This window comes from Durio zibethinus, chromosome 21, assembly GCF_047325235.1.
Source record: "Durio zibethinus cultivar Kanyao isolate XHJ-2024 chromosome 21, ASM4732523v1, whole genome shotgun sequence".
In the NCBI taxonomy this organism is placed as follows: domain Eukaryota; kingdom Viridiplantae; phylum Streptophyta; class Magnoliopsida; order Malvales; family Malvaceae; genus Durio; species Durio zibethinus.
The window spans coordinates 22,326,230-22,338,935 of NC_143182.1; the positions used below are offsets into that span (position 1 = coordinate 22,326,230).

At 29.1% G+C, this 12,706-nt stretch overlaps 1 protein-coding gene across 1 annotated transcript; it reads left to right on the forward strand.

The window, feature by feature from the left end:
- The first annotated feature begins 660 nt into the window (after positions 1-660).
- On the forward strand, positions 661-2,679 carry LOC149512994 (uncharacterized). The gene is made up of 3 exons (XM_089750568.1): positions 661-1,336; positions 1,795-2,012; positions 2,122-2,679. Exons 2-3 carry the CDS (start codon positions 1,939-1,941, stop codon positions 2,423-2,425), a joined length of 378 nt encoding a protein of 125 aa, XP_089606694.1. The 5' UTR covers positions 661-1,336; positions 1,795-1,938; the 3' UTR covers positions 2,426-2,679.
- Positions 2,680-12,706: the final 10,027 nt, after the last annotated feature.

The following is a 12,706-nucleotide window of genomic DNA, read 5'->3' on the forward strand; positions in this document are numbered from 1 at the left end:
ATAAAAGTAATAGCTTAAGGTCATATTTGGTATACAAGATTATAATAAGATATGATAATATGATATTAATGAATTAAATTAAATAATGTTATCATATCTTATGTTTAATGTGTGCAAATATTTAGATAAGATAATTTATTTATTTGTCAAAATTATATTTCTTTAAAGTTTACACAATTTAAATTATTAATAAAATTTTTAATAAGACATATAAGTTTAATTTTATGGATTAAAAATAATCTTTTTAACTTTGAGAAGATTGAATTATCATATACTAAAAGGATGCTAATCCTTTTTATAATTTTATCATTTTCAATTAGATACAAACTAAATAGAATATAAAATAATTATCATATTATTTTATCTATCATTTTATGCATTAAACATAGCGTAAGAAGAAAAAATATTAATATGTATTAAAAGAAAAAATAAATAGATAGAATAGAAGTTTTATGTTAAAAGAATAAAGTCGACGGGCTTGATTTTGGATAAAAACTTTAAGGTATAAATTGGGCCCAGTTCGATCCAGCTCATAAAGATCTCTAACTGCAATCACAAACCGGGACCCTTGGTGTTGTCCCAGTGCTCTCGCTGTGCATCCGAAGGGCCCAAACGGGGAACCTCCGTTTAAAAAAACTCCCGCTCGAATTCAAAACAGAAGATTCAAATGGACAAATGCAGACGAGGGTTCAGATGAAAGAGCAAGAAATGGCAGAGATACAATTGATCTGCAAAATTGCCAAAATCGTCGACGAGGCTAAAACATCGAACGCTATCCATCATCGGAAGCTGAAAGACCTCTCAGCCGTCCGATCAAAATCCGCTTCCCTTAATCAATTCTCACTCGCCTTCACCAAAACCCTAAACCCTCTCCTTCAAATCCCAAAGTGAACAGTCACCGCGGAAAGCGTCGTACGCTTCGTTTCAGCTTTTTCCAGCACCCGAGATCCCAATGACGGTTCCGCTAGCGATGAGTTCTTGGAGGATTTTAAGAAGTTTCTTTTGGTTGGCGCAACGGCCGCTAATAAAACCGCTTGATTCAGGGCTTCCCAGATCATTTCCGAGGTCATCTTCTTCAAATTCGACTTTTTAGGGTTTGTTTTTTAGAATTTTTTAATATTAAAAAAAACAGATTATATTGCGGCTGTGCTATGACTCAGAAGTGAGCAATGAACTATGGGATGAGGTGATAGAATTAATGAAATTTCGGGTAGCGGATAAGGTTCCTCTGATCCGTACACTTTCAGTTAGGGCGCTTTCACGATTTGTAAACGATGCTGAAAAGAGCGACATTCTTGATTTATATCTCGAGGTCCTTCCATTGGAACAGAACTCGGTCAGTCTCTGAACTTATTTTATTTTAATTTTTCTATGAGTGGACAAAACTTATATGAATATTTTTAGGTGATGTTTGAAAATTTTCTTTTTAAAAATGATTTAATAAAAATTTTAATAAAAAATTTAAATTGATAGATTGAGATAATTTATTGTGAAAATCAATAATGTAAAAAAATTATTAAAAATGTTATTTATAATTTAAATTTGATTGATACCATAAAAATTTTGTCATTATTTTTATTAAAATTTTTATTTAAAAATATATATCAAAATTTAGTAAAATCAAGTAACAATATCTTTCAGTCTATTTCTTTTATTTTAGTTTTTATTTAATCGTTTTTAGTAGGGAATTTCATAAACTTCACGTAAGGACTTTGTCTAAATCTTTTCCTCTATGGATTGCCTCATTTGGTATGAAAATTTTAATTTCTGTAGAGGTGCTTTTACCTTTAATAGGAATTCTGAGACGTAGGAGTAAGCAAAATCATTGAAAATTTCTTAAGAATTCTCCGGAGCTACTATTTATAGGAGGTTCGCAAGACCATTGTGTTATCTTTGGCTCCTTCGAATACAACTTCCCAAGTAATCATTGATTGTACAATGGACGTAAGTGAGTCGGTACGCAAAGCAGCATACTGTGTTATAGTTAACAAATTTCCTCTTCAAAGCCTCAGGTAGGGAACTGGGGAGCTGCATCTTAATCTTCTAGTTGTGCTATATTATTTTCTCTTTTGTTTAATAAGTTATTATATCTTGATTTGCTTAATTTGCTTGGCCTTCTAGCATCAAGCACAGGACAATAATTCTTCAGAGAGGACTTGCTGATCGTTCTTTGGCTGTTTCGAAGGAGTGTTTGAAGTTAGTGACAGATCAGTGGCTTGCTAAGTGCTGCAATGGAGAACCCGTAGAACTTCTCAAGTATCTCGATGTTGAAACATATGAATCAGTTGGAAAGTCTGTAATGGAGTCTCTTGTAAGAGCTGGTTTAGTGAAACTGCATAATGGGGAAAGCATCCAGCAGTACATATTACCAGCATCAACGAATGAAAGAAGCGAAGGTTTGTGGAGATCTGTATACGTTTGCTAAATGAGAAATGATCATATTTTTTTTTTCACTTTTACTATTTCACCATTATTGTAAAAGCTATAATAATGACTTTGTAAACATGTGTGTAGTGGTTGGAGGTTGTGCATGCCACATTAGGATGATCAACTAAGCTTGAGTCTTTTAAGTTGGTGTGGTTTAACAATCTCATGCAGTCTAGTCAATTAGTATCCCCCAATAGAAGTTAATTTATTTAGGTGCATTGAAAAGTTAATTTTAGCTTGATGGTTGAGATCTTTGACTTCCTTATGTCTTGTTAATTTGGGAAAGATACAAAACTTGATGCCTTTTTTGAGTATGGTAACTAAACTGCATGCTATAAGCATAACTTTTGTAAGAATTCATCTGACTTAACCAATTACAATCACAATCAACTTATAAGGGGGAAAGACTTGGATTCAACTTCTTTCAACTGCTTAAATATGATCCTTTAAGTCTAGTATTTGGTAGACTTGGGTTATATATCTAGGTAGTTTTTAAAAATATTTTCACTTATGGAAAACTTTTAACAAACTTGTCTATAATGTTGAGGAAATGGAGAAAGATCTAGGTGGTTCAATTCTTTTGGAGGGTTTTAATGTGTTCTTTATTTGGTAGGATGGGCTAGAAGCAAATATCTTGGCCTTGGCTTGCATCCTTTTATGTTATTCATAGAATGTTATGCTTTTATAAATTGGAAAGGATACAGTACAAAAGCAGTTTTTTGAATTATGTAAAAGTATTTATTGGACATGATACTATTTCCTTTCTTTCCTTATCCCCTTTCCCATTTATTAAGTTTAGCTATAAATTTACAGATTTATATGTTATGATAATTGGGTGACTTTGTTGGGGATACTATAGAGAGTCAAGCCATAAACCTTTAAATTTATCCTATTCTTTGGTCTAATAATTTTAAATTGTAATAATTTGTGTTATCCATTTACTAAGTTTTTGTCTTTTATTTTTAGGACATGAAACTTATATGTTCCTTCATAAACACTATTACATGCATTTGCATTACATGAGCTTTATACCTAGGTTTCGTCCTTTTTAGGAGGAAATAAAGTACTTATGTTATCGTGAGATGATAATTTTTACAATGGCTAGAGAAATACTTCCACTCAAATTAAATTTTTTCTGTTGGTAATAAATGGAGATTGAATTATCTTACTAGTCTGTGATGGATAAGGATGTAAAAAATAATTTAAGAACCTTTAGTGGTCAAAATCACCTAACCTTTTATATAGTGTACACTTAATAGGTCAGCCTCAGGATAGAGTTTTTCTTACCCAATGATAGATGTAACCCAAAGTTAGGACACAAAAAAGAATGGTTTGTGATCTAACTATTTTGTTTGACTTTGTGCATTTGCATGTCATGCATCATTTTCATATTAGATTTTATCTATGAAAATGTATATTTTATTAATGCATAAACATATCATGCATAAAGCATAATATTTCTAATAATACATAATTGTGGTACTCAAGGTTTAATGATAGCTCCACCAACCAAGAATCCCACTTAATTAACTTACCAATACAATACAATACAAAAGTTAAAGCTAGATAGATGAAACAAGAAAATTTCAATTGTTTTGAAAGAATAAAAAAAGTTTAAGAGAAGCTAGAAGGGGAGTTGAGTAAGATTTTGGACGCCTTGAATAGGTTAAGTAAGGGAAAAAAAATAAAAAAAAAATACTAGTCAGCATAATCATTCATCAAAATAGGTGGATAACCCTTTGTAGTCTCCTAGTTTTGGGCCACAACAAGTCCAGTCCACATAAGATCCACCACAGTAGTTCTCATATCTTATAAGGTATTCATATCTTGTAATGCCATCAGCTTCAAATCTCAAGATAGTACCAGAGTTATATAAATCCTATATTTACTAAGAAAGTAGTAGAATTAGTATCAATCTTTAACTTAAATGATTCAAAAAAGAGAAAAATTAAGGCCTAAAGAGAAGAAGACTTTAGAAGCTTTAAAAACGTAACAGAAGATAAACTTATTAGAGGAAAGTTTGTGAGCCATTAAGGGAATCAATTTTTATGGTTTTGTAAATGCTGTTAGGCTCTGCTTAGTTTCGGATAAAGTGTCAGAGTTTGAAAAATATGATGGTACAAAGTATCTTAAGACCTACATTACCATGTATTGTAAGAAAATGGCTACTCATGCTCATAATAAGAAGCTATTGATGCATGTATTCCAAGATAGTTTTATGGGCTTTGTTGTTAGGTAGTATGTTCAATTGGATACAACTCACATTTATTCTTGGAGTGATATGGCTCATGATTTCATTAGTCAGTATTGACATATCATAGATTTAGCTCTTGATCATTTTTCTTTGCAGAATATAAAAAAAAATGATTGAATCATTTAAAAAATACGCCTAAATGTGGAAAGACATGGCTATTCAAGTGCAGCCTTTTTTGACTAAAAAAAAACCACGATATTATTTGTCAGCACTTCGAAATCTAATTTTATGAAAAAATGATAAGGAATGCCACAAAAAATTTCATTGACATGGTAATCTCAGATAAAATAATTGAGAATGCCATTAAAAATGACAAGTTATAAGAGGAAAAACTAAGAAAGTGCTAGAGAAAAAAGAGATTGAAACTCAAGCCATAAATTTTGATAGATAGTTCATAGGATATTAACCTTATCCATCATAAGGTTATTCCTTATACTATCTTGTTGTGAACAATACCTTATCCTACCCATACCAACCAACCCCACAACTATCTTACTCATCCATATACCAAGCTTGTTTTTAACTTCCAAACTCTCATATACACCTTAAAATTCAACCTTCTGTAAGACCCTAGATTTATCCTAGTAACCTAACAAATGGTTCACAAAAGCCATGAACTACTCTGAAAAAACCTATATTTGATCTAATCCCATGATTTATACGAAGTTATAATAAAAGCTCTATAATAATCACTTGATTGCCCTTAGCCATTTGGAGCCGTTCAAGTCACTCTATCTCAAGTGGTATGATCCTATAGTTCATTGCAACTACCACTATGAAATTGTTGGTTATTCTACTGAAAATTATACTACTCTAAAGCATAAGGTGCAATGTTTGGTCAAAGATGGAATGATAAACTTTGATATAGGGGGGATAACAATACTTAATGTTAGTGGCAATCAATTACACAATTACAATGTCAATGCTTCAAGTGAAAATCAAGAACGAGTGTGATTTGAAAAGACTTAGAAAGCTGCAGATGTCAAGAAAATCTTTCATTCGATCACATAGAGGCATAATTTTAGAAGGATGTTAAGGTTGGATGTTACTTGTCATTCTAGGTTTTCTTTCAAAGTAATGTTAGGAATTTTTTTTTGTAATAAGATTTCATTTTTTTTATCATTTCAATAAAAGATAATTATGATGCATTTCATTACATTTTCTCTTTTGTCCAACCATTATTTCATACTCTATTATTTCCATTCCCATTCTTGAATTCTTAATGATGAATGTTTAGACAATGACAATAATAATTGTAGGATTTAATTTTGAAAACTCATTCATATTGATCTGAGGAGACTATTTGAGCAAAATAAGTAAGTTGCTAACAGATGTAAAATAGATATATCTTGAAGATATGTAGTCTTTTATAAAGATTTATAAGCTTATTTTTGTTCAATAGATAATTTTTAAGGAAAGCATTCACATTTGAAAGGAAAAATTGTCATTTTTCTTTTACCATTTGAAAAACCATTCATTGGTACTTTTTTTACCATATTATGATTTTTTTTTTTAAAGAATCGTAACTAAGGATCACTTTTCACATTGAGAGGCAATTTTTGAGAAAAAAAGTCTCAAAGTTATAAAAAAAATAAAGAAAAAATAAATACCACATATGATTCGAGGCAAAATATTGAGAATTTTTTTATGAGGAATAAGATTAGTGAAAAAGAAAAAGGTAGTGAAATGATGTGGAATGGGATAAAATAACAAGTTGCATCAAATGATGAGAAATGATTCTTTGGTTTTAAACCTTTTAAACACATATTTTGAGCCTATTTTATCTATTTCTTTCATGATATTTCACCATAGCCTACATTATAACCTTTAAAAGTCCATTTGGATTAAATATGAGTGCTCGAATTAAATGATCATATGTTAGGTTAAGGCATACTCGTGATGAAACAACAGAATCATGTTATATTACTCTAGAGATTGATGTATGAGAGATATTACTAATGGATGAAAAAAAAAGAAAAAAAAATAAGAAAATGAAAGAATAAACAAAGATGAAAAAGAGAGAAAAAGAAAACTTAAATTGAAAATTTGAAAGGACGATTTTGGTAGAAAAATCTCTAAGTTGAGAGTTGAATAAATAGTTCACATGGATAAAAGGTTAAAAACATCTGAAGATCTCTTAAAGTTAGGGTAAAGTTTAATAAGCTCAAAATAACTTCGAAAGTTAATAGAATGAGTTTTTAAGAAAAAATTCTGGATTAATTTTAAGAATTGTCTAAGTATTCATTATTTGGACATTGAGATACCATTCAATACTATCCCTACTGATATGCATTGAATTTGTTCCTTTGTTTATTTGTTTTTGTACTCATTTTTCATTGATTACCTTTCTTTCAACTTACTACTTCCGCTCTCTTATTTTTGCATTCCCAGAATAAATTGAGAATGTATGAATGCATTATATTTGTCATGATTTGAAATGATAATGAATGAATGATAATGCACATAAAAAATTCTCGCATTCTTTAAAAAGAAATCTAGGATGATAAGGAGCAAAATAAAAAAAATGAAGAGATGGCAGAAACCTAAAAAGATAATTTAGAAAGACACACGGTGTGATCAAATGAATATGGTGATGGATTGGTTGATGTAATTTGTGAGATGTGATCAAATGATGAGGATTAGTGGATAAAATTCACTATGGAATGGCTAGTGCTGATAAGCTTATGAATGGTGATCAAGTGATAAATAGAATATGGATTAATTGACATAATTTATTTTGAAATTGTTAGTGTTGAGAAGCTTGTGAGTTGTGATTAAATGATACGGGGCAATGGATGAAATTTGTTCTAAAATTATTAGAGTTGATAAGTTTATGAATGGTGATCAAGTGATGAAGATAATGAGGATCAATTGATGAAACTTGTTCTAAAGTGCTGAGAAGCTATAAAAGGAAAAATGTGAGATTGTGGGGATTTAAGAACCATGTTACCACATTTAATTAGAATTTCATGACATTAACATCTGCATTAAATGTATTATGTAACTTGGTTTGGCTATGCACTTGCATTATGCAGTAAATATTTAAATCATGATTGAGAATATGGCATTTTGTAGTATTGTAAGGATCTAGATTATTGCATTTGTATCATTAAGAAAGCATTTGCATCATTGATCATAACATTCATTACATACAAAATTTTAATTTTGATAAAAGTTTAAAAGTCATTTGAAAAAGAATTTTGAATATTTTGACGAAGTCTTTTAAGATAAGATTATGAATCCTCAAATGAGAATCTTTGAATTTTTTAGTTCTAAAATGAAAATATTTGAGTTTTCAAATAAGAATCTTTGAATTTTTAGTTTTCAAATTAGAGTCTTTGAATTTCAAATGAGAATCTTTGAAATGTGAAACTCTAAGATTTATTGAATATGAACTTTTGAACTCGAATGACAAGCTTTGAACTTTGGATGTGAATTTCCAAAATTCAAATGAGAATCTTTAGATGTTTAATGTGCGCTTTGTAATTTGTATACGAATCCCTGAATTAAAATTTTGGATGAGAATCTGATAAATGCGAATCTTGAAACCTTGCAAATTTAAATTTTTGTATATCTGAAATTTTACGAATCAAATTCTTATGAAACTGAAATTTTGAGAATCAAATTTTAGTGAATTCTTGTGAAGTTGAAAGGTTCTTACAAATCTAAAAATTTTTGTAAACCTTTGAATTTCAAACTCAAATTATGAATCTTTAAGTTTTCATTACAAATTTCATCAATCCTAATTTGACTCATCTGGACATGATTGTCAAAGAGTCTTTATTTTTTTTCAAAGTCGTTAAGCTTTTGATTAGAGGAGCCTTATTTATTTTTCAAAAGTCGTTGAGCCTTTAATTAGATGAGCCTTTAATTAGATGAGCCTTTTATTTTTCAAAGTTATTAAGCCTCTAATTAGAAGAGTTTTATTTATTTTTTTTAAAGTTGTTAGGCCTCTTATTAGAGGAGCCTTATTTATTTTCTAAAGTCGTTGAGCTTCTATTTAGATGAGCCTGATTTATTTTTCAAAGTTATTGAGTCTTTGTTTATAGGAGCCTTATTTATTTTTTAAAAGTTATTGAGCCTTTAATTAGATGAGTTTTATTTATTTTCTAAAGTTGTTAAGTCTTTGTTTAGAGGAGCCTTGCTTATTTTTCAAAGTTGTCGAGCTTCTGTTTAGAGAAGGCTTCTTTATTTTTTCAAAGTTGTTAAGCCTCTACTTATAGGAGCTTTCTTTATTTTTCAAATTCATTGAGCCTCTATTTGGATGAGCTTTATTTATTTTTTTTAAAGGTTGGTGGGCCTCTACTTATGGGAAGTTTTGTGTCATTCAATCGGTTCGAACGTTTAGTTATTTAAAAAAAAAAAAGGGTGAATGTGCCAAGATGATAATATGTAGGGTATTTATGTATTTGCATAATTCATGTTGCACAAGAATTACGCAAAAAGAGACAACTATAAATACTTTAATTGGTTCAGGTCTAAGCCTGCTGGGCCTAGCCCGAAAGTGTGAAAATTTTAAGCTTAATTACTCTTTATTTTATTTTATTTATTTAGGTTTTTTGATTATTCAGTTATTTTGTTTTATTTATCTTTATTTTCTGGTTGATTTATCTTTGGTATTTTTGCTAGGATAATAAAAATAATTTTTACCGTGGATAGGTGTTGGTAAAGTTTTAAACTAATTTAAACTGCAATAGATAAATCTTAGGACTTGTGATGATGCAAATTTTTTGTCAATTGTGGACTCATAATCGAAAGGAAATTTTTTTTATTTTTTGCCCTATAAATATAATATCTGAATCACACAGCAAGATAGAGAGAGAAAAAGAAATTAAAGAGATCAACACAGATAAAACACATAGAGAAATAGGAAGAAATGTAGTAAAGATCTACAGAAATAGTTTGAAGATTTTAAAAAAATTTTGGGTTAAAAAGAAGATTTTTTCTAAAAACTTTTTAAAAAAATTTTTAATTTTCGATAAATTTTTCGGTATCAGTTGAATTTTTTGACTAGTTGTTCGACATCAATTAATTTTTCGACAGGTTTTTCAAAATTCAATTGAAGATTTCGATATCAGTTGAATTTTTCGATGAACTTCTAGTGAATCAACCTAGATTCCAATCAGATTTTTAAAATTCAGTAAAAGATTCAACCGAAGTTCATCCAAGTTAGAGAGAGAAAAGAAAGAGGAAGAGAGAAAGGCGAAAAAAGAAATCTGGTGGAAAAAAACTGGATTCATGCTTTTATACCGACCCCAAAATGATGTCATTTTGGCATTTAAAAGGTTTCAAGATTCGCGTGTCTTTATTCGAGTAACTCAACTCGATCGTAACCTGATCCGTCAACCCGTGTCCCAGCCAAACCCTACTGCTGAGCTAAGCCAAGCTACTTTGCAAGCCTTTGTCTGTACCTGTAGTTGAGCCGATCTTTAGCCGTCTAACCAAGTTGAGCTAAATTTTTTGTATTTTATTCTTGTATTTTATTTATTTATTTTTAGTATTTTTATATGATTAAATTTTTTTAAAAAAAGAAAAAATTAAAAAAATAAAATATTTTTTTAGAATAAATAATAATTATCTAATGATGAAATTTTTAGAAATTTCAAATGATAAATTTCTACAAAATTCTTAGATAAGAAATTTTCTCTAAATTTGTCCCAAATAATGAAATAATTTACATAAAATTTCAATAATAGTAATTAATATTTATTTTCAAACAAAAAAATAAAAAATATTAATAACAATTTTGAAATTAAATACGAATTACCTAAAAAAGAGATTCTTAAAAATTTCAAATGATAAATTCTTAAGAAATTTCTCACCTAGAGATTTCAAGAAACTTTTAGGCGAAAATTTTCTTTAAATTTGTCCTAAATTGTGGAATAATTTAGATGAAATTTTAATAAAAGTAATTGTATTCTTTTTCAAATTTGGTTTAAAATATTTGGTAATTATCTAATGATGAGATTCTTAGAAATTTTAAATATTAAATTTTCTAAGAAATCTCTAGGTGAGAAATTTTCTTTAAATTTATCCCAAATGGTAGAAGAATTTAAATGAAATTTCAAGAAAAATAATTGTCATATTATTTAAAAAAAAAAAAGAAATAAAAAAATTTTAAATAAGCTCAAATGGTAGAAAATTTAGAAATTCAAAAAAAAAATTTAATTTGGCCCAACTTATGGAATAATTAGATGTATTTTCAATAAAAAAATAATTAAAATTTTTTTGATATGGAGCTTCTTTAAGAAAACAAATGAGATTCTTGAATATTCTCGATGTGAAAAAATATTTTTAAGAATTCTATCAGATTGATGGAGAAATCTTAAGAATTATTTTCAATATTTAAACATTAAAATTTAAGATCATTAGAATCGAGACCTTATGATAAATTTAAAATAAAATTATACCATCATTTGGATGGGTATGTGGCGGTGCTATAACCTTCTCAACATGTAATCAAACTCTCAAACCTTATTCTAGTTAGTAGACCCGAACCTATTCTTTTAGGGACCCTTAGTCAAGTTTATGAGCTCATTAAGATGATAGATTCTTTAGGTGGCCAATCGCACCTAGTAAAAAAGATTGGTGGCCACTCCATTTGTTAAGTCTAGTTATAAATTTACAAATTTATATATTATGATAATATACAAAAAGGACTGTAGTGGAAAATGATAATGGTTGTAAGAAATCACCACAAGTCACAAATGGCTTTGCACAGTCTTCAGTAGAATATAAGGAAAAGGGACTGGCAATACGCATAGCCATTGAGGTAATTGTTCACAACTATAAATTTAGTATGCTGTTAATGATAGCCGTTGGAGACTATTAAAGGATTGTAGTCAAACTATTATGTCTTTGCTCAATAAGTTATGATTGTTATCTTGTAAAAGACTTTTAGATAATCATTTTTTATTTACCCTTGGGAAACCATATGCTACTTCCTGTCATTAAAGTTTTCACATACTAAAAATAATAAAAATCTTTAATTAATTAATTAACTAGACATGCAAGAAAGAAATTGTGTTAAAGTTTAATAGTTAATAACTCAAAAGTAAAACATAGCAATAATTTCCCGATATAAGCAATCTGTTGGCAATGGGTTGGTTCGTGAGATTTGTTAAAGTAATCCTAGCAATGGGATATAAGTAGAGTCACAATTCTATTAGTGTATGTTAATGATGTAATTGTAACTGAAGATGATGAAAAAGAGAGAAAATATCTAAAACAGTATTTGGCTAGAGAATTTGAAATAAAAAGCTTGAAAGATTAAAACATTTTCTAAGAATTGAAGTAGCTCACTCACGTTATGGTATTTTCATCTCATAACAAAAATATGTAATGGATCTTTTGAAAGAAACCAGGAAGCTCGTGTGTAAACCTACAAATACCTCTATAGATCCTAATCATAAACTTAAAACCTGCAAATACCTCTATAGATCCTAATCATAAACTTAAAAAAGCTAATGAAGATGAACCAAAGATTAGTTAAGAGACTCATTTATCTTTCACATACTAGACCTGATATAACATATGTTTGGAGTATGATAAGTCAATTTATGCATAATCCTAAATAAGTGTACTTACAAGCTATCTACCGTGTATTATACTATTTGAAGGTCAATCCTGAGAGAAATATTTTATTCAAAAAAATTTTGAGGCTAGTTCTAGAGGCATATACAAATACGGATTATATAGGTTCAATAACTGATAGAAGATTTACCTTAAGCTACTATACTTTCCTGGTTGGTAATCTTGTGACTTGGAGGAGTAAAAAATAAAATGTGATGACAAGACCAAATGTTGAAGCAGAGTTTAGAGTAATAGCTCAAGAAATTTGTGAACTACTATGATTAAAGATTATCCTAGAAGACTTAAAGATCAAATGGGATAAACTAATGAGACTCTACTGTGATAACAAGTCTCTAATAAGTATTGCACATAATCCTATGCAACATGCAGAACAAAACACATTGAAGTAGACTGACATTTCATAAAGAAGAAATCAAATAGTGGATTGATTTG